This window comes from Triturus cristatus, chromosome 2_1 (assembly GCF_964204655.1).
Source record: "Triturus cristatus chromosome 2_1, aTriCri1.1, whole genome shotgun sequence".
NCBI lineage: Eukaryota > Metazoa > Chordata > Amphibia > Caudata > Salamandridae > Triturus > Triturus cristatus.
Window position 1 is genome coordinate 88,333,601 of NC_140581.1, and position 25,323 is coordinate 88,358,923.

Sequence of the window (25,323 nt, forward strand, 5' to 3'; positions counted from 1 at the left end):
ACACACCTTGTGTGGATCTGACTTAGCCTTCTTTCTGTCGCACTCTAGGCACTTGTCGAACAAGCCAGGCATGTTGACAGCACCAGAACACTAAACACTTGCAAAATTGACAAAAAACACCAATAAACCGTTGAATGCTCCAGGGTCCTGCTAGCAGGAGCCGGAAAAAAGAACTGAAAGTAAAAGGAACCTGCTGTGCATTCTGGGATACTGGAAAAGTTCTGGAAAGTTTTCTTAAAGGCACAGTATCCTGTTCTGAGCCACATAATGGCAGCCTATGGGGCTTGTCTGTCCATTCCTTCCTCTCTATCATTCCAGAGGCTTTTGCTGGAAGAGGCAGGTTTCTTTCTCTATGGAAAAGGCTGGACAGGCAGTGCTGTTGGTGGTTGCTGGTGGAATTCTTTCTAGTTGAAGTACTGGACAGTGTAGCCTGTGGATATAGGCTGCATTATCTGTCTTTGAAATTCTCTCTTAAGTGTGGATGCAGGTCTGCATGACTTGACAATTTAAGAGATTATTTTTTATTGCTCCGGGGTCCGCGCAAATGGGCGGGACTATTCACTAGATTATGACTATACACAGAGATCCCCTACTACAGAACTGGAGTTCGGCGCTCAGGCACAGATCACTCAGCAGTTAAATCTAATCCATGAAGACATCTGTACACACTCTCTTGATGCAGCTAAACACCTCTGGGGGCCACAACAGCCCGGATCTATTGATGGGGCAACAAAAAAGGGATACTGTTCTACTTGTTGGACTCCTGATAGCATTCCAACAGGATTGTCCCTGAAATCGTAGACGGAAATGGCTGCCCTCAACTGACCCTCGTCAAGATAGCCCGGACCTTTGCTTATTACTATCGTACATTATACGTCCCCAGTAGATAGGAATGCAGCTGTGTCCGGATCCTTTCTTGATTCAGTCTCCCTAAGCAGACTGCCAGCAGCAGACGTCTGTCTGCTTGAAGAACCTCTCACAGCTGAGGAAATCGGAGAGGCACTGTCTGGCATGGCACCAGGTAAAACACCTGGGCCCGGATGGCTATCCTATGAAATATTATGCAGCATTCAGAGGGACCCTCCTCCTCCGTCTTTTATCGCTCTACAAGGAGGCTTGCCACATCAGATGATTCTAGCTGGAACAGGCCTCCACCACTATGGTTGTAATTCCTAAGACGCAGCTCCTTCCATGACACTGTCGGCCTATAGACCGATCTCGCTCCTTAACTGCGAGGTCAAGATCTTTGCTTTTATATTAGCTGACAGGTTAAAATGGGTTATACACGAGTTGTTGCAAATGGACCAAGGTGACTTCATGCCATCCCACAGCAAAATACACTGCGCCCACATGCTTCACATGGCCCTGGCCCACCATCACTGACTTCCACCTGACCTAGCCTTGCTTCTTATTGACTTTGAGAAGGCTTTTGATGTAGTGGACAGAGTCAATGGCGTCGTCTCTGATGCCTTCACCATAGAGCAAGGGACCAGACAGGGATGCCCCTGTCTCCCCTCCTCTTCGCCTTGTCGATAGAACCTCTGGCCCAACTTATACATGAGGAAACCCAATACGAGGGCTGGGGCACGGGACATGAGGATCATATTGTGCTTTCCACGGACGTCCTGCTTTACCTCACGTGGACGGCTGTGAGTGGACTAGAAGTCTGCAACTGTTGGAATGCTTCTGGGAAGCATCCGCCCTACAGATGAACCCTTCTAAGTCGGTGGTGGTCCCTCTGGCACCATCCAGAGACTTCTTCGACTGGCAGATGACCATCCCCCTCCACAGTCTCAGTTTTAAATGCTTAGGCATATGGGTTGTCTGCACCCAGAGCTAACCTCTGCCCTCAACCCACAGGCTTTCGTGCAAAAAGCCAAGTCAGGCCTCACCAGGTGGTGATCCTCTCCCTCAGTATCCAGGGCTGCATCGCCCTCTTTAAGATAATGATCTTCCTGCGCTTTCTCTACATCTTTTAAAACCTGCTGAATCACTTACCTCGCACATGCTTCTATGCGCTTGACGGCACGATCAAGACTTTCCTGTGGCGGGGCTCACGTGCGCGTATGGCCGTCGCGCACTGTCAGCTGTGGGTTGTATGACGGTGGCCTGGGTAAGACCAATCTTCACCTCTACTATCTTGTTTCCCATTGCCTCATTCTGAATGAGTGGTTTAACAGGGGATGTTCTGACCCTGCTGCTGCCTGGAGCTTTCACTGCTGGCTTTCCCCCAGTTGCAGGCTATGCTTTATGGTTCCCCAGTTCCTCTTGTCCTGCTCCCAGTAACCAGGAAGGTGTTCCCTGCATGGCGTACAGTGCTCCGACATGTACGATAGGATGCCAGACTCACGCAACAGACACCGCTCTGGCACGGCACCTGGTTGAAAGAGGGAGCCACACTCCGCAGGTTCACTCCTGGGATCTCATCAGTATCACTCAACTTGGGGATGTCTGGTCAGGGACACAAATGCGCTCCTTCCAAGACCTCCAACGTAGCCATAGCCTTGTAAGTAGCCACTTCTACAAATATCTTCACCACAGACAAACACTCCATGCACATCACCCACCCACTGACACACTCCCGGAGTTCAATCCTCTGGAAGCCAAGTCACTTATGGGCAGTCTAGGCTGCAGTGGAATATCCCACATCTACTGTACGCTTGTTATTAATTACCTTGGCTCACTTGACCACTTCAGGACCCGCTGGGAGAACTGGGTGGTACCTGTGGAGGAAGGGAACCGGCGGGATGCACTGATGGCCCCCTGAGAGCTTACCACCTCCTCCAGACTTCTGTCGTATGGCCGTTGGGGACATTGTCGACATTGCTAAGTTAGCATGAGCTCTGCTGCCATGATGCTGCTTTTGCGCACATTACTACATGGCTTTATTATGCAAGACTCTGTTTGTGCCTCTCACATGAGAACTGTCTGCTTTCTGCGTTCTCTGCCTGTTCCTGGAGTTTAGTCTGAACACAGAGTGCAAGGTCGATAAACAATGCACCTTGTTATTCTGTTCAGTCCTTAGCACTTAGAAAAAACATGCTACACTACTGAGCTGCTGGAAACCCGTGCTTTGATATTATGGGGTTGCATGTTGGTTTAATATACACTTGGAGAGGGACCTTTCCAGGGAGGAGAGCTATGCTGTTCCTATGATGTAAAAACTACTATCTAGGCACTAAGGTATGGGGTCCAGAGATGATCATTTATATAATATAACTTCTTCTTACCAAGGGGAGGGTGGTTAGGCCTTATAGTCCTTCATTCACTCTCTGTATACAATGACATCCCCTTTAATAGTCTATGAACTTGCTACAATGCTAACTGTGTTAGGTTTATGCGTTTTGCTGCTGGTAGTGGCTCATATACTGCACTATAGAGCACAATAGTTGAAAATAAACATTTTGAACTATAACAGTGACTCTGTCTAATCTTATTGTGGACAAGTACAAGTGAGTGAGCGAAAGGGTATGTCTTGCCACCTCGATTTCTGGGAGAGTCGGGAGTGTTGTGTTCTGGGTTGTCTAATCATTTGTAGCTTCGTGATTATGTAGGAGAACAAATGAGACACTATAGCTAGTCGGTTCTGGGACTTTGGGTACCGAGGCGGTAGGAAGGCTTAGCCCCTACAGACCGAGGTCCTGTTTTCCTGCGCATAGTTCTGTGTATGTGCATAATGCCCACAACATGGCGCCACCAACGTTTGTTTGGTGGTGCTCTTTTTGGGCTACAAGCTCAACAATGAAGTTAGGGTGTTAGCCCCCAACTTTCTGGAGAAATGTGCACAATTGCAACCTCCATCTACACTGATGAAGCTTCAGTATGTGCTGGGATTTTTAAATTTCGGGAGGATATACATTCCCGATTATGCCTAGCGTATCAAACCGCTCTATGCGTTGATACAACCTACATTTACTTCTGCCTGCTGGTTACCGGAACATACCTCTATTCTACGATCTTTACAGTCTGATCTGCTAGAGACTAACTTCTTGTTGACACGTGATAATCCTACGAACCTAGTCATACGTATTGGGACGGTGGGTTTCACATACCTAACGTTCAACGAAGGGGACACAGTACCTATTGCATACAAATCACATCTGTACACAGCAGCGGAAATTCGATTGTACAATGTTGAGAAAATATTGAGTGCAGTCCAAATAGCGATTCTGAAAGAACGCTCGCTGGTGCAGGGAAAACGCATTGTAATGGTTTTGCCTATACCTGCTTTAGAAGCAGTGACTAAGGCAAGTGTACCAAACTCTAAAGCTTTACATCCCCATTGGATTCAATGGGCTACTTCCTTGACATCGGCTGATGTCACGTTTATCTTTGATCCTGCTCTCCAAACACAGGAGTTTTTACAGTATAAACATGTTCATCCTCCTCCGTTGTCCGTACTTCCTTTAGAAGAGTACAACTGTATCATTTACACTGATGGCTCTACTCAACCGGTCATCGGGACCAAACATGCTTATTCGGCGGTGTGCGCTATTGTTTTTGATTCAATGGTGAATTGATGTCTTCGATAGTGCATACGCAGCTCTCGGAGACTGTTCGGCGCAATTGGCTGAGCTGCGGGCTCTTATTCTAGAACTTGTGTTTGTAGAGCCTAATGTGAATACTCTTATTGTGCGAAATTCTTACTACTGTGTCCAGTCTTTTAATGACAACTTATTCTTTTGGTCTCAAAATTAGTATAGAGATTCCAAGGGCCGCACAATAGAGCATAAAATACTATGGGTTTGAGTGGTGGAGCTTAAAAAACATCTGCCACTCACACACGTTATTCATATTCTTGGCCATCAGCGTGTGGGAGCACATGCTATTGGTAATTCTTTGGCGGACGAGGCAGCCAAACCTGCAGTAACCCACGTGTTTTGTTGCTGCAGTTACAAGGTCCATGACTTAGAGAGATAATGAGATTCTGGCAGCTACAGCTGCTACGAAAGATGGAACTGCTTACCCGCAGGGCTTCCCGTCTAAATATTCTTATCATTTATCTCCCGAACAAGTTCCTTATGCTTCAATTTCATCAGTTGGGGATCAGCTGATTCCCAACATGGACCGCAGACTTCCTTTGATCATAGCAGCGAACAAGGGCATGGCTTCTGCACATGCTGGGGTGTCTGTGGCAGTGTCTATTCTACAACAACGTTATTGGTGGCATGGTTTATATAAACAAACCCGTAGTTATGTGCTTTCTTGTGACATTTGTCAACAAATCAAACCATCTACAGTTTTATGTCCACCACAGACACAACTATGTATATCAAATCAGCCATTCAGCTGTATATATCTTGATCACTGTGGGCGATTCGACATCTGATATTGCATATAAATATATTTTGGTTGTAGTTGATTTGTGCACTAGATTCCTCTGGGTTTGGCTACAACGCAGTGCTGAAGGTAGAAATGTCATTAGAGATTTGCGTGCCTTTGTCGGGACAATTGCCTGTGGCACCCTCCATTCGGACTAGGGTCCAGCACTCGCCTCTAATGCGTACAAGGACGCGATGAAGTCTTTGGGGGTGCTGGTGCAGTTTTCGTCCTCATACAGGCCTGAGGGCAATTTTATAGTGGAGCGAATGAACCGTGACTTAAAGCAATCTTTGACAGCTAGAGTCTTAGGTACTGGGAGGCACTGGCTGGCCCATTTGTATGGGGTACAACGTGCACTTAATAATCTCCAAATTAGATCTCTGGGTGGGCGGACCTCATACGAAATACTCTTTGGCATCAAAATGTCTGTGCCAGACTTTGATGGTCTAGACGTGGTGGCAGCGGCTGCCACTTTTGACATAGATAATCATTCTACTATGTAACAGGACCTTCAAAAGACCTGTGACAGCTACGCTACTTAACATATACCCTCTTCCAAAGACACGGCAATGCTGATTCCTGCTGCTGGCTGGCTTCCTAAGATTGGCAATCTGGTACAAGAAAAGTTGGAGAACAAAAAGAATTTGGCCTCTCTTATCGTGCACCGGTCCTAGTTCTTGGATTGAAGGGTACTCTTACAGTGATACTGCCACCTTTGCCTCGTCGCAAAGACAATAGATACATTTCAATTGACAATGTCGAGCTACACCATCTGGTCGATTCTGAATAGTGTTACTCCAAGTGTTTCATGCAACGCTATTCCTTTGAATCTAGTGACGCCTGCATCTTCAACAAATACCTGTGTTGTTGATGGTAAGATAGAAAGTCCGGCTAGTCTTTTACTTGCTGTGCCTTCATCCACAGTGCCTTCCAACATGGACGTTGTGTATACTTATCCTGCTGATGAGTTTCATATTGAGGTACCAGACAGTCCTTTACAACATGATGCCAATGCTGCGCTGCCACCGTTGCTGAACGTGGGTGCAAGCGGCTATTTTGAGGACCGTACGAGCTTCTCACATGACTCTTCTTCATCTTCTTCTGTAGCATCTCCACCATCAAAGACAAGTATTTTTTTCTCTTGGTTCAAACAGACTTACTTGATCCCACTCTGGACCTACGTCTGGTTGGTGCTTTTCCTGATTTTCCTTTTTTGTCGATTGGATTTGTGACAGTGTTCTTCTTACACATAAATGGTCATTATTTGCCACAACGCTCTACTGTAAAGTTGGTCTATGGTATTCTGGCTCCCCATACTTTGTCTCATATCATGAAACGTGATCAAGCCCTTGTGAACATTTCAGCTTTTCCAGCTGCAGATGGCATTATTTGGAATAAAGTGGCATTAGAAATTCATGGTCCGACGGAGGTCCTCAAGATACCATACGTGTTTCGCATCTCCTTAGGAGATGTGGTAACACAGGAGATACATTCTGATAATTGGGATGTACAAGCAGTACATTCATTGTTTTCTGATTTGAAATATTATGCTGCTTTTGATGAAGATTTGTATTTAAATACTGCCAATTATGCGGATTTATTTTGTTATCAACATTATGGCCACCATTTCTTGCACAAAACAAACACGTTAAGACCTACTTTTAATTACATGCAGTGGGAACATTAGCCAACTCCCTTATGAGGTAGTTCTAAAACACTTGAAAATAAGTTAACCTATTTCACTGATTACAACACATCCAATCCAGACTCCTATTTCTTTCAACAGAAATTCCAGCCTCAATCTAAATTTATTTTGACTCACATTAAGTTAATATATTTCAATTCTTTTAGAACTCGATTGGCCTTACATGGTTATGATCACTGAAAAAATACCATTGATTTCCAATCAATTTGGGGCTTTAAGATTTGGCAGGTGCAAAGAACCGAGGCTTTGCATTGTGCATGTCTGATACCGACTCAAACATTGTTTTTAAATGACACAGTGCACCTAACAACTTGTTTTGGCCTAGCTACTGCCCAAAATTTGAATACTCCTTCTATTCCGTCATTGGCTGAATATGTTAATTGGCGTCAATACACAAATTATACAATAGTTGTCTTACAAGCTCTATTTCAAAATGACTGTTTCAATATCTCTGCTCTTGACCCTTCAGGATGGTTGTTGTGGCAAACCAATTCTAATGCTTGTCAACTACATTTTTATAATGCGACACCCGGTTTCACACAAACTAGACCTGATCCCCAATACCCACATTCACACTTGGACACCACATATTCAGTGGAAAAATTGTGTCAACAATGGTTCGAACACTCCACTCTGTCATCAGTCAAACCTGTCACTCTTGTCTAGCAACATCAATTTGGCTGATTTTCTCTTGGGATCTAAATCTCCCAGATCAAAAAGATGCATCTATGCAACATACAATGAATTATGGAAACTTTCTCAAATTGAAGCAGCAATCCATCTGCGCCAAATCGACAAAGCTAATTTGGGAAGGTTCTTGCAGTAGTCGATAATAGCATGAATACACTGTCTTCCCATATGTATACTTTAGATAATATTGTTTCATCTGTTATTGATATTGTTCAAAATGATGTTACCATTTTATATCATGTCAAAATCAATTACGATCTGTAATGCAATTCACATAGACATTACAGACACTAAAAATGGGAAAAGTATCATGGGATTATTTAAACGCTTCTGCTTTGTTTTTACTGTTTAATCTAACTGTCAAACAGAGATTCATGTCCATGAAAGATGCTACATACACACTATTACACATTGAACAATTGGAACACTTGCCATTTTCTGCAGTGAAACCAATTTGGCTGTATGGATGATTCATGGCGTTATCTTTCTGCCTTTTTCACTGTTTCAATTTAAATCTTGCATGAAACATTTCCCGATTGGCCGCTTAGAACCCTTGGGTAGTGCCTTCCTACATGAATTATAGTCCCATCCATTTACTTACAGATATCAACGGGAGGATACAGAGGTTTTCCTAACAGGGGAGGACTGCGATTCCACAGTGGGATACTACCCAGTTTGCAAACAAGTTAAGATGCACGGCGCTTGTAATGTGTCCGCACCTAATCTGGCTTGTTTTTTGGAAGGATCGCCAGTTCCAGCAATAATTCCCAATTGCTTTCTAATGGCAGTTATCTTATTTTGAACAACAACTGCTTTGGCTTGCGGGCAGGCATCCTGTATATAGTAACGGTTTCCTACCGTATTACTTGTTGTAGCAATGTGCTATTTCCACCCCCACATAGATAGTTCCATTTGGCCTTCCATTCCAACTTTGAAAACAGATTTCAATAAATTAAGCAGGCTGAAAGTGCTATTGCTTCAACAAGTAGAAGCTCTCACTTTAGCTCGAGAGACCTTCGAATTGCAGGTGGTTAGAACATCTAGTGAGATTCAGTCACTGCGGAACACGAATCTCCCACTACATTTTGGAAAACTGATACATAGAATATTTAATGCCTCTGACACAGAAGGCCTTGCTCATTTTTTTAAACTTTTGAAATCTGGCCTTGTGACGTCGTTTCAGACGATTTTTGGAGTAATACCAGCTATTATACATTCTATTTTTTCCAGCACCTTCGGAGGCTTCTCCTTAATACTGGCTCTGGTGGCTGGCGTGCTGGTACCTCTGCTCCTATTACGCAATGGCTGCCCATCTTGTAGTACTGTACAGACCCGGCCAATTGCAACTGTACTTTGACCGAATGCAACAGATGTTTGGATGCTTGCCATTAGCAACGGTCAGCGTGAGTTGTGGACTAACTTTTGGCTTTGCCTACTTCACTTGCGTGCAACCTGTGTTTTACTGCCAACGATGCCCTTTCTATTGGGCTTTGAATTTATGCCTTTCCGATACATCATGCACTGAACCCGGATTATGATCTGTTAATCGGTCCCTTAGTGGCCCATGATCAGGCCTGTTCTCGGGATAACCGTATGGCGCGTGCGCCTGCGCCTGCACTTGGAGTGCTGGCTGAATGGAATATCTCTGCTGCTGCACAGCACCTCTTGCAACGAAGTTTCATCAGATATCATGCAAGTTGCCCGGATATGCTCTTGAAGGCATCAAATTATGAGGAACACGTGTGTTCCTTCAAGCTACTTGATTGGATGGCATCCCTTTTTGCTACAAACTATAGAGATGACCTTTTGGAATGAATTGCATTCTTGGGATCACGTACTTTGATGAATTTTCCAACTCCAACTTAATCCCGTTCTCAATGAAAGACAAAATTATGATATATATATTTTTTTTTACATTTTCCAAATTTGTTTTCTTTAGTGCTTCTTGACTCTGCTTACCTTTGAACTCTGTTTAGGTCCTTTTATGTATATGCTATGACCTGGCCAGTGGGAGGGTGTTGTATGGCCGTTGGAGACATTGTCGACATTGCTAAGTTAGCATGAACTCTGCTGCCATGATGCTGCTTTTGCGCACGTTACTACATGGCTTTATTATGCAAGACTCTGTTTGTGCCTCTCACATGAGAACTGTCTTCTTTCTGCGTTCTCTGCCAGTTCCTGGAGTTTAGTCTGAACACAGAGTGCAAGGTCGACAAACAATGCCCCTTGTTATTCTGTTCTGGTCAGTCCCTAGCACTTAGACAAAACATGCTACACAGCTGCAGCTGCTGGAAACCCGTGCTTTGATATTATGGGGTTGCATGTTGATTTAACATACACTTGGAGAGGGACCTTTCCAGGGAGAAGAGCTATGCTGTTCCTATGATGTAAAAACTACAATCTAGGTACTAAGGTATGGGGTCTGCTGACAAAGCCCAGAGATCTTCTTTTATATAACAAAAATTCTTCTTACCAAGAGGAGGGTGATTTGGCCTGATAGTCCTTTATACACTGTCTGTAAATGGTGATTTCCCCTTTCGTAGTCTATGGACTGGCTACAATGCTAACGGTGTTAGGTTTATGCGTTTTGCTGCTGGTAGTGACTTGTATACTGCACTATAGAGCACGATAGTTAAAAATAAACATTTTTAACTATAACAGTGACTCTGTCTAATCTTATTGTGGACAAGTAGGAGTGAGTGAGTGAAAGGGTACGTCTTGCCACCGCGATTCCTGAGAGAGTCGGAAGTGGTATGATCTGGGTTGTTTAATCATTTGTAGCTTCGCCATTATGTAGGCGAACGAATGAGACACTATCGCTAGTCGGTTCTGGGATTTTAGCCACTGAGGCGGTAGGAACGCTTAGCCCCTACAGACCGAGGTCCTGTTTTCCTATGCATAGTTCTGTGTATGTGCAGAGTCCACGCAACACTTCGACTTGTTTAAACTTACCATCTCTACTTTGCGTACCTCTCCCCAGCCTATCAGTGCCGAGCTGGCATACGTCCCACTCCTGCATGCCCTTTGTTGCGGATTTGACCCTGCGGACTTCTACCACAGGGTATGGTCATGTACGGCAATACTCCAATACTGGACCAAGGTGAATCAAAAGAACTGTACGGGGACTGGGATGGGAGGTCCCCCTCTCCCATATATTGATTCTCTTGGGAGTGCTAGTGGGCTCTGGAGGTATGAGGGCAGAGTGGGCATTCTTAGGTATGGCCCTTCTTGGTTGTCTCCTGGGCCCACCCATCCTGTCGAACTGGAGGAGGGGAGTTGACTGGTGTGTGCAGCAGGAGCGAGGGGTGTTCGAGGCCCACAGCTGTGCCCAGAAGCATGGGCGGGTATGGGGATAATGGCTGGCCCAGCTGGCTCAATTGCTCATGAAGTGGTCTCTGTGGTCATTCTCCTGTGTACTATATCTTTGTGAGATGCCTCCGCCTTGCATGGTGAATATACCATATTTTGTACTGACCTCTGTGTGTGCTGTGTTCATCTTAGCTGGCTTTGCTAGCTGAAACTCAAAGTTTGTTATATATATAAAAAAAACCTTCGAAACAATAAAGAAAATATAAGATAAATGAACAGATTATAGGTGCAAGCCGGTTCATGGGCTACATTACAATGTTACAAGTTTGATATCAAAGCCAGATTCCAACTAATTCCCTAGACGTCCAATGTGTTCTCCTAACCCTAAAAGATAATCCATCGGTTGCTTTAATAAACGTCTATTCTAGACTAGTCAAGAATCTGGCACCATTGACGCATTAAAGCACTGCATACTGTCCCTAGACCCCCCACCCCCACTAATAGTAGGAGGCGACTTCAACTGCCAATTCGAACCCCTCGAGTCTCCTGATACGGGTGGATTGGACGAAGAAGACCAGTTCTGGCATGTTTGTGAACCACAAATCTCTCCCGTCAGAGCTTGGACCCCTCTTGTCCTTCAAATTAAATCTTTATCCCTTGCACTGTCTCTAAGGGCCTGTAATGGGAGACTGAAACCTGATCGCCCAGGCCTCCCAACGTTTAACAGACCAGGTCAAAACTCTAATATTTATTATATATTAATGGAAACAAGACACTGGGATAACCTATTGGAGTTTGAAATTCATCCTAGGCAAGACAGTGATCATAATGCCCTTGTTTTAACCCTCAAACCGGGAAGCTTTGGTCTAACAAACCCTCCCCCTAATTCAAATAGCCCAGCGCTCCCAGTACTCCTTTCTAACAACAGGAGGAGGGTAAAATGGCCCTACTTCCTGAAATCCCCTGATAAATTTGCGGAAATATACCAGATAGCCCTGCCGTTTCTTTCCGCAATGGGGGATGTAAGTGTAGCTAACCTGAGTGACCCCATCAAGATTCATATTCACTTAGTTGATAAGCTGAGGGGCTTATTTAATCCTGTGGGAAACAAACATCAGCAGACAAAGACAAAGACAGGGCTAACATAAAGAAACTTCGCCTAGACTATAAGAAGGCTATTACCAGGGGAAAGAAGGACTGGGAGGAGCAAAGGTGGGAGGAGCTAAGATTAACCCTCTCATGTAGAGACCCTAAGGCGTTCTGGGCTATTGTGAACTCTGGTGAGAGTAGGGCAGCTTTGCCCCCTACTGCAAACATAGCTCCACAAGTGTGGGAAATGCATTTTGGGGAACTGTATGGGGACTCTGACGACCCCCTTTTTACTGATACACCTCTGGAGTGCAGACCAATGAGAGGAAGTGACCCTGTTATACGCGATATTGAGACTTGTCCCCCCCCCCCCCCTCCCTATCCCCGAGCCCCAACAAAAGCGCCAATTGTGTCCATCTTTGGAGGGGGCGGGCACTCCTTTGCCAGAACTCCCCGTGGCCATCACTCTCAAAAAAGTAGAGACTGCAATATCAAGGCTTCTGTTTAATAAAGCCCCTGGTTTAGACAAAATGCCTCCGGACTTATTCCGCTCTCAACCAAAAATCTGGGCCCCGTATTTGGTGGTATTATTCAACTCAATTCTTAAGGGGGCTGATTTGCCAGACACTTGGTTGGGCGCGGAGATAGTCCCCATATTTAAGAAAGGCTGTCCGTTAAAGCCGGCTAATTATAGACCAATCAGCCTTATCGACACCACTCAGAAATTAATGGGCAGAATTATCCTAGATAGAATCCAGGGATGGATGGATGAAAACAAAATTTTGACTACACTGCAGGCAGGGTTCAGATCTGGGATCTCAACCATAGACCAGATCTTCCGGTTAAAGGTCTTATACTGGAAAACGGTGAGAGTAGAGGGTGGCAGCCTCTACCTCATTTTGTTGACCTGCGCGCTGCCTTCGATCTTGTCCCAAGAGGAAAATTATGGAAAGTTCTCACAGATATGGGCCTCCCCCCCCCTATCTGCTGATCTGCTGAATATTCTAATCAAATTCCATAATGGTAATTATGCCCAGGTTAGGTGTGGGAGGCATGGTGATCTCTCTCCACGCTTTCCCGTCAGGAAGGGCGTGCGCCAAGGGTGTGTCTTGGCCCCAACATTGTTCAGTCTCTACATTAATGGTCTCGTCACCCATTTGGCTGACGTAGCTAATAATGATGCCCCTAGGTTGGCTACTGGTAGAGTGCCCGCTCTGATGTTTGCCGATGACACTTTGTTGTTATCTATAACATCATCGGGCATTCAGTGCATCTTGGATGGTTTCCTGGCATTTTGTATTGCCCGAGGCTTGGAGATCAACTTAGAGAAGACCAAGTTCATGATCTTCAATCCTCCCAAACAGACCCGTCCAAATCCCACCCTAAATGGCTCCCCTCTTGAGAGAGTCAGGATTTTGTTTATCTTGGAATCACTTTGACCGAGAACCTCACAAATCGCAAAATCATGGCTGAGGTTGTCTCAAATAGTAGGGGGCCTCTGTAAGGTCCAGCGTGCCTCGGTCTACAAACCAGCAGCCCCGGTAGTTGAAATATACCGACTGCAAGCCAGAACTGCTTCATTGTATGGGGTCGAATTATGGGGTCATAAAAACATTGCCAAATTAACCCTGGTTGAGCAGGGCTTCATGAGAAGTCTTGTGAGTTTGCCAGTAAGCACACCGCTCATTCCCCTACGTCTTGATCTGGGGATAGAACCTATTGAAGACTTAGCAACCCTTCGGCCCTTACTCTATTGGAAAAGGCTCTGGACGGTGCCTGAACTGGCACCTTATAGAGAGGAATTCATGGAGGTCTGGGCCCTAATTAAAAACAAGAACATCCCATGGTTATCTCATATTAAGGATCTTAGCACAAAGATCGGTAGGACCGATCTTTGGGAATTTCCGGAGGTAGCCTGTAAAAGGACTTCCAAATCTGAATTAACAGGCCATATAAGGCAGCTGAGATTACTTACCCTACATGGTTCAAGCTCCTTGGGGAAACTCACTAAAGAGTTTCTCCTAATAAAATCAGAAACAAGAGCAGAGGTCTTCCTTGATGTAATTTATCCATCTCTTGCTAGGAAGCTTTATTTGCAGTTAAGGCACGGTACCTTACCGCTCAGGGCATTCACTCACAAATGGGCAATATCAGAAAATGCAGCCTGCCCGGCTTGCAATCACAACCTAGAAGATATATGCCATGTCCTGTTCTTCTGCCCGCGTACCATTTAATAAGGAAAAAGTGGCTCATCCCCTTATGCAAGAACCTAGGGTTTAGACACTGCATGCACGCATGCAGGGTCTTAATATACGACACTCACCCCCCAATTGTCTTTGCTATGTCCCGTTTTTTACATGGTTTTTGGCGTAGAAGGAAAAGCTTTCTTTAAAATGTTTTTGTCTTTTTATCAAAATCAGCTTTTTTGATAACATCAGTTTAATTCATTTTTAATTATTGTATTAACTTGATTCTATTTATTGTTTTAACGAAATGTGCAATTTTTCTTGTAATTTACTCTGTGCTTTTATGGTCTTCGACCGAAATAAAGTTATCAAATGAATGAATGATATCAAAGCCCCTAGCAGCAATAACCATGCATTTGAGCTTCACTTTGGTTCCTCATTCTGCAAGGCCTGAAGACAGAGGCAGCATCATAAGGGGGACAGATTACCAGAATGAAAGCAGTGGAGGGAGGACTACTTTAGAAGCTCGCTTGCATATCTTACCTCATGAAGGCAGGTGTACTGTATATGGTAGGGGGCCACCTTTTCCTCTCCCTTTATCTCCACGTTTATCTGTAGGCGAATAGCTCCAGATACAGCCGACTTGTCAGTTCTTTTCTCTGAAAAACAATTAGAATGTGCAATAGCTATAAGATATATTTTTTCATTTAACCTGTATTTTGCTTTAATAGCCAACTGTGAACACTGTGGTGTTCTAGGGGATTCAGCTATATTGTTCACAGTGCAAGCCTAAGAGAAATGCTGCCTTTTGCTTGACACAACCGTAGAATGCTTCAAGGCTAGTTTTATTGGGGGAATGAATTCTCAAAGGATGTGTCTAAACTTGAGCAAAAACACAAAATCCATTAGATTCCCCGTTTATCACCGACAGACTGATGGCCCAGTGGAATCTGAACAGTTACACCAACCATCACCAGCGCAAGCTACTATAGTACACTACACACGCACCATGAAATACGTCATGGTACTGCTCATCTTCCACAGCTAGTCATTACTGGTATTACTTTCAACATAAATTAAAACTCTGTCCTTACTTCAAGGATTGTAATCCCACAGGTTACTCATCCCATGGGATTTTATCAGCCTGCAGTTTTACAGCTAATTTTCAACAGGTGCAGCCTATGAGTGGTTACAAGGGAGAAGTGAGAGCATAAAAGGTATTTAAAATGTATGTGCTGCACTAGGTGATTATACAACAAAGGACTCATCTCTTTAGCAAACACCAACCTTTCTTCAATATAGGTATCATCAATCACAAAGATTTTGTCTCTATAAACAATCCACGTATCTCAGGTCTGCTGCCCATGTTTAGGCTTGGCTACATATGAGCTAGGTTTGTACTAAAAAAATATCCATAACATTGGTTCACATAGAGATCACCAAGCATTCGCAACACGAATGTGCTCAGCCTAAAGACTTGCTATAAAAATAACAAAGGAATATACCCGTATAAAAAATTAGTCAGATTAATTTGTTTGCAAATTTTGTTTACATAGGCAGATTTGATCTCCAATTAACATGCCCTATATCATAGGCCATCATAGCGCCTACAGTGAGACTGAACATATATATGTAACCTACCTCAGACCTCCACATGTCTAAGTAAACTCTATCAGGCCATACCACTTCACACATCTGCTCTGACCTAAATGAACTATATCAGGACATAGACTGTTACACGTCTGCTCACACCTAAATAAACTTGATTAGGACATATACCTTCACACGTCTGCTCGCACCTAAATAAACTTGATTAAGACATACACCTTCACACATCTGCTCGCACCTAAATAAACTTGATTAGGACCAATACCTTTGCTTGCCAGTTACTATGCTGCCGTTTTTGCCTATATAAATTGGGATTACAATTACCATGAAATCTCTAACTCTAGTAATCTAGAAATCTCTTATGACATCACTTGTTATGCTGCTATGATTCATCCCGAATACGGAAGTTATTTCTGAAATTGTATCTGACTTGGATACACATGTGCTGAATATTCTGCAGCAAATGGATTTTTCGCCTATGGATAAATTGAACTTGTGAAATCAATCGTATCTCTTTGATCTTTAGCCCTGAAGAAGTTCCTTGGCAAAAGGGACGAAACGCGTTGGCTGTTTGCCGGTTTTATTTGCCTACCTGGAAAAAACTTGAGATATTAATGGACAACATTTATGGCTCTGAATGACTTTTGTGTCGAGTGCACCTTCCTTCTGTTCGTAAAATTTTAGGACCAATTCATTTGTGTCTGCTCATCAGACAGTCCTAAATGAACTAGACCAGGACACAGACCTTCACACGTCTGCTTAGAGCCAAATGAACCATAAAAGGCAAAGCCGCAAACCTTGATATAATATGCTAACACGTTTGTGTCACTATGATGAATCCAACGACTGCTCCAGAACTCTCCTTCGCACTTCAGCCCTTTCCAACAGATGTGCTTGAGAGCATGATGTTACTTAGCATACCGTTACTTCGCAGGTGTTTACTTTGAAGTTTTTACTTTGCAAATACCTTTACTACGCATGATTTTAGTGTGCATGCTTTTACTTCGCAAATATATACAAATACATTAAAAATGCTTTTACTTCGCAGTTAATTATTACATATACCGTTACAACGCATTATTGGTACTTTAAAACAAAAAATTAATCGTAATAGTAACCTATCCCCTGGCACGCACCCTGAATCCTAAAATTACACCCTACACCCCAAACCCCTAACCCATCCTGACGCCTAAAATTACCCCAGCACCCCAAAACCTAAACGCATCCTGAACCCTCAAAATACACCATGCACCCCAAAACCCTAACCTACCCTGACCCCTAAAATTATCCCAGTACCTCGAAACCTAAATGCACCCTGAACCCCAAAAATACCCCAGCACCCCAAAACCTTAAATGCACCCTGAACCCTAGAAATACCCCCTACACCCCAAAACCCTAACCAACCCAACCCCTAAAATTACCCCAGCACCCCAAAACCTTAAATGCACCCTGAACCCTAAAAATACCCCCTACAACCCAAAACCCTAACCCACCCTGACCCCCAAAACTTTAATTTGCACAGTAACTCCATTATGCATAGTAAGGGCATGCTAAGTAATGGAACATGCGTAGTAAATTCATGCTAAGTAAATGCAAGCTAAGTAATGGCATCTGCGAACTAAAAATATGCATAGTAATGGTAATACGAAGTAATGACCGCGTAGTAAAGGTAGAATACCACTTGAGCAGAGAGTATGCTTTCCACTTGTCTACTGATCAAGCTTTACTTGTACTCCTGGGCAGATCACACAGACTGTTTCCTTGGCCAGTTGTTATTGATTATTGTATTCCTTCACTATAGAATGTACTTCTTTTGCTAGGGCTCCAGTTTTGGCTTTCAGAGATGGGGCTGCAGATGAGCACCATTTCTTGGAAATGGCTTGTTTCACTAACAGCAGTGCTAAGCCCAGAAACCTATTTCTGACATTTTGGGATTTGGGGCTTGAAATAAATCCGGTAAGCAGTGTGCAGGTGGGCACGAGTTATTGTGCTCTAGTATTTCTGAAAGTATTTTAGGGACCTCTCTCCAGCCGTTATTAATGACGTCACAATGTCATCCCATATGGTATAAGTCAGCGTTCTGGAGGAAACGTGTAGCACATGACAAGTTTATATAGGCATGAATTTTATTTTGCCTCTAAGGGCTAGGGAAAGTTCTATATATATAATTAAACTGAATATATATGAATCTAATGTTTCTTTATTTTTGTGTACATTGTAACATTATTTGCCAGATCTAGCTCTATGTGTGTCTCCAGTCTATTGGGCTTGTTCTGGCCATAGAATATATGGCTTTCTTTAGTTAATTGAATAGGTGGCTCCAGTCCCCACAGGTAAGTACTGCGTGTAGGAGTTCATGGTTTCTCCTTACTCATATTCCGCTGGATCTCAGATCACACACACTTAGCATATGGAAAACACACACTTCTCTCCACTCTTAGAACATCAAGGAGAACATCAAAGAGAGCGAGCCTATTAAGGCCATCCATTTCTCACTTACAGGCAGGCCATATTTAAGATATGGCGGAGAGGCTAAGCAATCTCTTTGTGTGTCTATCGAATTAGAAATGTATGTGAGCCAGACACAGCTTTGAGACTGCAGCTTCGAAGGGGGTTAATAACTCTGGTTCCATGGTTACCACAAGTATGTGTAAGCAGCTGGCCACACAGCTGGTCTTCAAGAAGGGTGTACACAAATGTGGCATGTGTGCTACAGCATCAGTGATGAAAGGACTTGTTGAAGAAGAGGTGGCGGCCCATTTTTATTATCACCTGGTCAAGCCTACAAAAGCACCATCGGGTTCTTTAGCATGCTGAGCAAAGGAAGGAGACACAGACAGCAGGACGAACAGCACTTAATGATCAGTGCACTCCAAAAGAACCACAGGCTTCTTGTATAAAAGTAGGATCTGCTTTCATCGTTATCACCACTTTTTGCTGGTGTCGCACAAGTTACTACTTGTGTAACGATATATCTGTAAGACACATTAGTTAGTGATAGATTCCTTACCTTAGAATATCCCCAGGCATCAGACTGGATCTGGAAAGTTTTTGTCATCAGTACCCCTGCGTGTCGGAAGGTGGCGTTGTGCGGCTCCGAGTCCGTTGCTGGCGTCGTATGCGCCGAGATAACGTCACGGAGACTACTTAGGCGCCACCCATGCGTGTTGACATCAGTTCTGTACACGACTTTCCACTACAGGAACGCAGAGCCATGCAAGAAACTGACCACTGGTGCCATGAAACAAGGGCCCTAAAAAGGATGACCTTAACCCTAGAAATCAGTTCGCAGAGCGGGGAAGATGGGTGGGGCTGTAAGGAATCTATCACTAACTAATGTCTCTTACAGATATATCGTTACACAAGTAGTAGCTTGTGCATCTGAAAGAGACACATTAGTGATAGATTCCTTACCTTAGAATAGATACCCCAGCAATACCAACCCCGGTGGTGGGTCTGCAAACAAGATTACACCAGAAAGTCACGAAGGACAGAACGGCCAAAGAAGCCGTCCCTCCGGACTTGTCTCTCAAGGAAATAATGCTTGGTAAACGTGTGCAGCGAGGCCCACGTAGCTGCCTGACAAATGTCCTGCAAGGGAACGCCGCGTCCCAAGGCAGTAGTGGCTGCTGTTGCCCTGGTAGAATGGGCACGCAGCCCCACAGGAGGCTCCTTCTTAGCCAACGAGTAACATGCTTTGATGCACAGAACGACCCACCGAGAGATGGTTTGTTTGTGCACTGTCCGACCTTTTTTGGCACCCACGTAGCCAACAAAAAACTGGTCATCCACCCGGAACTGTTGTGTGCACTTTAGATAGAACGAGAGCGCACGTTTTGGGTCCAGGCGGTGGAACCTCTCTTCCTCTTTTGAAGGATGTGGAGGTGGAAAGAAGGTGGGAAAGTGATGGTCTGCCCGATGTGGAAGGGCATGACAACCTTCGGCAAGAAAGAAGGACGAGACCTTAAAACCACCTTGTTCGGATGAACAGAAAGAAAAGGAGGTTTACAAGAAAGTGCCTGGAGCTCACTCACTCTTCTGGCAGAGGTGATAGCTACCAGGAAAGCCGTCTTGAGAGTGAGAAGACGTAAGGGACAGTTATGAAGGGGCTCAAAGGGAGTGCACATCAGATATGTCAAGAAAAGATTTAAGTCCCATTGAGGCATTATGAAAGGCACTGGAGGAAACGTGTGTGTAATGCCCTTGAAGAAGCGATTAACAACTGGGGACTTAAAAAGACACGGCTGATCTGGAAGCCTTAGAAAGGCGCAGATGGCCGAAAGATAACCCTTGATAGTGCCCAGAGCGGAGCCCGGCTGGGCCAAAGAGAAAAGGACCAGAAGGACCTCAGAAAGAGGGGCATCAAGGGTGTCCACAGCCTTCGCTGTGCACCATGCCACAAATTTGTTCCACCTGCAGGCGTATACCATTTTAGTGGAGGGACGCCTGGCTGCCAGAATGACATCACAGACTTCAGGAGGAAGGTCGAAAGCTGTCAACTGTCGCCACTCAATCTCCACGCACGGAGGAGGAGGCTGGACAGGTTCGGGTGGAGGACTGTTCCCTGCTGCTGCGACAGAAGATCCTCCCGAAAAGGTAGTCGGATCGGGGGATCGATCGCCATGCTGAGTAGCTCGGGATACCAGTATCTTCGTGCCAAATCTGGAGCCACAAGGATGACTTGGGCCCGGTCGCGCCGAATCTTCTACAACACTCTGGGCAGAAGTGGTATAGGCAGAAAGGCGTACAACAGACCGCAGCTCCACTCGCGACGAAAATCGTTGCCGAGCGAGTGCCGCCTTGGAAATTCCATCACACAGAACTGATGACATTGCGCGTTCTCTTCAGTGGCAAATAGATCTAACCAAGGCTCTCCCCACTGCAGAAAGAGACCTTGTGCCACGTCCGAGTTCAGACGCCATTCATGATCCATCATGCACCAGCGGCTGAGTTTGTCCACCCTGGCGTTCAGAGAACCTGCCAGGTGTTGAACCACCAAGGTGATGCCTTGATGTTCCAGCTATGTCCAGAGGCAAAGAGCCTCCTGTAAGAGGGTCCACGACCCCACACTGCCCTGTTTGTTGCAGTACCACATGGCGGTGGTGTTGTCTGTGAAAACCTGCACTACACTTACCCGGACAGAAGGAAGGAATGCATTCAGTGCAAGCCGCAGCGCCCGAAGCTCTAAAAGGTTGATATGGAGCCAGGACTCCGCTGGAGACCAGAGGCCTCTGATCTCCGCCTCTCCCAAGTGGCTGCCCCATCCCAGGAGGGACGCATCCGTCACCACTGTAAACTCCGGTTCGGGAAGGGAGAGGGATCTGCCCTTGACCCAATCGTGATTCGTGAGCCACCACTGCAATTGTCGGGCAGTGCCCTCCGAGATCTGGACATGATCGGACAGGTTGCCCTGATGCTGTGCCCACTGGAATTTCTGGTCCCACTGCAGAGCCTGCATATGCCATCTGGCAAGTTGCACTAGCAGGATGCAGGAGGCCAGTAGCCCCAGGAGCCAGAGGGTCATCCTGACCAAAACCTGGGATAGTGGCTGAAAGGTCAGAATCATAGCTTGAATATCCCGGACTCACTGCTCAGGAGGATAAACCAGAAACTGCGTCGAATCCAGAACTGCTCCGATGAAGAGGAGTGTCTGAGAGGGAATCAGGTGCGACTTCAGCACGTTGATGGAGAACAACAGCAAATGCAGGAGGTCGGCCACAGTCTGGAGGTGGGAGACGACTGCCTGGGGTGAGCCCGCCTTCAACAACCAGTCGTCGAGATAGGGGAAGACTGGAACTCCCGATCTGCGCAGGTGACCTGCGACCACCGCCATCACTTTTGTGAACACCTGAGGGGCACTGGTGAGGCCGAAGGGGAGCACAGCAAACAGAAAATGCTTGTGGCCTACCGTGAACCGCAGGTACTGGCGGTGGGCCGGCAGGATGGGGATATGAAAATATGCGTCCTGCAAGTCCAACGCTACCATCCAGTCTCCAGGGCCGAGGGCAGCCAAGACCTGAGCCAGAGTCAACATTTTGAACTTCTCCTTCCGGAGGAAGCGGTTGACCTTTCTGAGGTCCAAGATGGGGCGCAGGCCCCCTTTCTCTTTCTTGGGGACCAGAAAGTAGTGGGAACAACAACCACGTCCTACTTCTGGCCCAGGAACATGCTTGATGGCCCCCTTGGCCAAGAAGGCCGTAACTACCTGCTGGAGAAGCGCAAAATGGTCCCCCGAGGTGGAGAGACCCAAGGACTTGGCCGTAGCCCGGGAGTCCTTAAAACGGTCCAGCGCACTATCAGCCTTATCGCCAAACAGGCGAGTACCATCAAAGGGCATGTCCATGAGAGAACTCTGAACATCCCCTGAAAACCCAGTGAACCGCAACCAGGCATGGCGACGGAGGGCCACTATCGTGGAAATCGCCCTACCCAGTGAGTCCGCGGTGTCCAGTCCACACTAGATGGCGAACTTTGCTGCATCTTTCCCCTCAGCAACAGCTTGGGAAAGCACTGTTCGAACCTCCTCCGGACACTGAGGCAGCACCTGCGCAACCGTGTCCCACACAGCGTGGGAATAGCTTTCCAAGAGGCATGCGGTGTTCACCGACCGCAGCCCTAAGCTAGCAGATTATAATTGTGAGAGTGCCTCTGCATGAGCAAACACTCCTACAAACCCTGGAGTCGATTTTCCGTTTTGATGCATATAGTGGCCATGCGCCATTACGCGATAGCTATCTATGTAGTGGCTGTGCCAATCCTGGGCATGTTGGGTATCAATACAAATAAGTGGGGAACGGTCGCACTCCAACATGTAACCAGTGTCAACTCAAATTACAACATATAGTTTGTTTAGGTGCTACTGAGTACCACCTCCTGATCCGCTGAGGTGTTAAAAATATAGTCATTCAGTAACGCCCTCCTACAGGGAAAGGACGAGCTCACACAAGCACTCTGTATTAGCGATCAATGCGCGTAAAAACTAACCGTGAATCAAGTAATCAAAAGATTCCATTGAATATAGACTTCAGTTAGAAGATTTAATGAATCAAGTACGAAGGGCTAGACCCGAAATGCATCGGGGAGTCTATGCTACTTGGCATTCTGATTAGAACATGATCGTGAAGTTATTTGAAATATGAGAAGCATCATATGAAGAAGAAATATCGACAATTAATTCATTAACTTTTCTAACTGTATTTTACATTCAATGGAATATTTTGATTACTTGATTCACAGTTTTAACGCGCATTGATCTCTAATACAGAGTGCTTGTGTGAGCTTGTCCTTTCCCTGTAGGAGGGCGTTACTGAATGACCATGTTGGGTATCAAACATGTTGGAATCATACCCCAACATCACTACCGGTGTTGAAGGTATGATTCCATGCACTGGGGGACTCCTCCAAGAAGCCCTCAGTAGTTCCGGTGACAGCCTTCATGGGACTGCCACCAAGCTAGTGCTTCTTCGCATCCCAGACATGATTCTGCCCTCCTGCTGCTGAGCTGAGCTTGAGCAGGGGGAAGGTAAAAGAATAGGTTTCCTGTCACAGGGAGGTGTGACCATCTCCCAGACAGGACTTAGTGTATTGGGCTGGGGTGGGGGCGCTTGCACGCGCCACCAGACTGCTTTGAAGGGCACATTTGGTGCCCTACTTGCATACTCCAGTTGGAACCACTTCTGGGAGCCCTTGGCTCCCACTCTGGTGCGGAACTGGACAAAGGACACGGGAGTATTCTTCCCTCTGTCTAGCCCCTCCTCTTTGAGGGACACCTGAGTCGTCCTAACCCCTTTTCTAGGGTATAAAAGGGCTTATCTGTGGGTGGGTCCTCAAATTTGTTGTGGGACAAGACTAAAGCCTGAAACCACGTAACTCTTCGACTGTCTGGACACTTGGTAGGAATTCGCTGGACTTTGCGTGAAACCGAGACTGCACCAAAGAAGACTCCTGCTGCTCCTGGTCTCCCTGTTCTGCAAGTCTTCTTCGTCATCTGCGCTTCTTCTAGGATCTTCAACAGACCTGTGGGCATCAAGGACACTCAAAGTAATCTCCCTTGGAGTGAAGGAGTCACTCCCCTGCATCTGCAGGCACCAAAAAAGAAGCTGACCGGTCAGCTGTTCCTGACGTCCCACAGACTTCGAAAGGCTCAGAAACACAGGAGGTGGTACTGCAACTACCTTGAGGCCTGGCCTGTCCTCTCAGCAAGTTTGAGGGCCTTATTCCTCGTCGGAACAGCTGGAACAGAACCCCTGTGCACAACGTCGACTTGCCGTTGCCAAGGCTTTTTGGTTCTGCACTCCAGAGATCTTCGGACTACAAGAAACTCCAGCCTCCAGCATCTCTTCCTGCCAAGATCAGCATCCTCTCCACAGTGGGCTGCCTTCTTTGATGAGCTGCTCAAGGTCCTCTTGCGACTCCTGTTCTTTTGACCTGTGGGTACGGTCGAGGGTCTTCTCCTGCTTCAGTGGGCTACCCTGCTTACTAGGGGCCTGCTCTGACTCTCTGGAACTTGGTGAGTTGCTTGGATATTGCTGGTCTCAACGTTGCCCCTTCATAGTTTTCCACGTCTGTAGCTGCTGCCAATGTTTAATGGTGCTCCCGCTGGATACTGACCCCCGGTTCGTGACTTCCGACATGGGACAGCTCGTGAACAAGTCCTGTCTTCCTCAGTATCGCTTGGTCTTCACAGCTTCAGTGACGGGGTCACTGTCATCACTCCTGCATCTTCAGTCATCGGTCGGCATTGCTCTTCCGTGCCTCCTGGTCACATCCGAGTGGCATAGACTCTGTCCCCTCTGCTTGCAGGTTCTATTCTTTAAGAATACACACTATGGGTCCACCGGACTCTTGCACAGTCTACGCCAGTGGTCCTCTATTGTAGTCTATGGCGGTTTCCGACATCACTTCACACCTATGCACCCAGCTTCCCTGCTTTAGTATCCTGGATAGTGGGGTATCCACAAATGGGGTGACTCTCCAACCTTCTGTCTTCTACTGGGTTTCTTCAGGATGCACTGGGAAGGGTCCTTCTTCAAATCTGCAACTGCGACTTTACAGTTGACTTCTATTGAGTAAACAGCTGTTTTCCACTTTGCACACAGCCTCTATGGGATTCCTGGCTAATTACCTTAGGTGGTTCCTTGTGTCCCTCCAGCTCTTCAGAGTCTCCTGGTCCAAGTCCCGACTTCGGTGACAGATAGCATTCTACTTTCTTAGTGTATGGTTTGGTCTCCCCCTGGAGAACCCTGTGTATTGTGCTTACTTACCTCTTGCAATATAAGAATTCTTGTATTTGTGTCGATATCTCCAGGTAGGACATATACCAATGTTTTAGTGAGTGTTGTGCAATAAATATACATTTTTATAACTAGACTGTGTGGTCCTTTTACGTTTAACATACACTACATGATTAGATCT

At 45.8% G+C, this 25,323-nt stretch overlaps 1 protein-coding gene across 5 annotated transcripts in view; it reads right to left on the reverse strand.

Annotated features, from left to right (window-relative positions):
- The window catches only part of UNC13B (unc-13 homolog B), a 2,660,654-nt gene that overhangs the window by 979,001 nt on the left and 1,656,330 nt on the right, over positions 1 to 25,323 (reverse strand). For all 5 annotated transcript variants that reach the window (XM_085628130.1, XM_085628129.1, XM_085628128.1 and 2 more), the window contains one exon: positions 14,845 to 14,960. In XM_085628130.1, the coding sequence (XP_085484256.1) occupies positions 14,845 to 14,960 (116 nt within the window). The remainder of the gene's footprint in view (positions 1 to 14,844; positions 14,961 to 25,323) is intronic.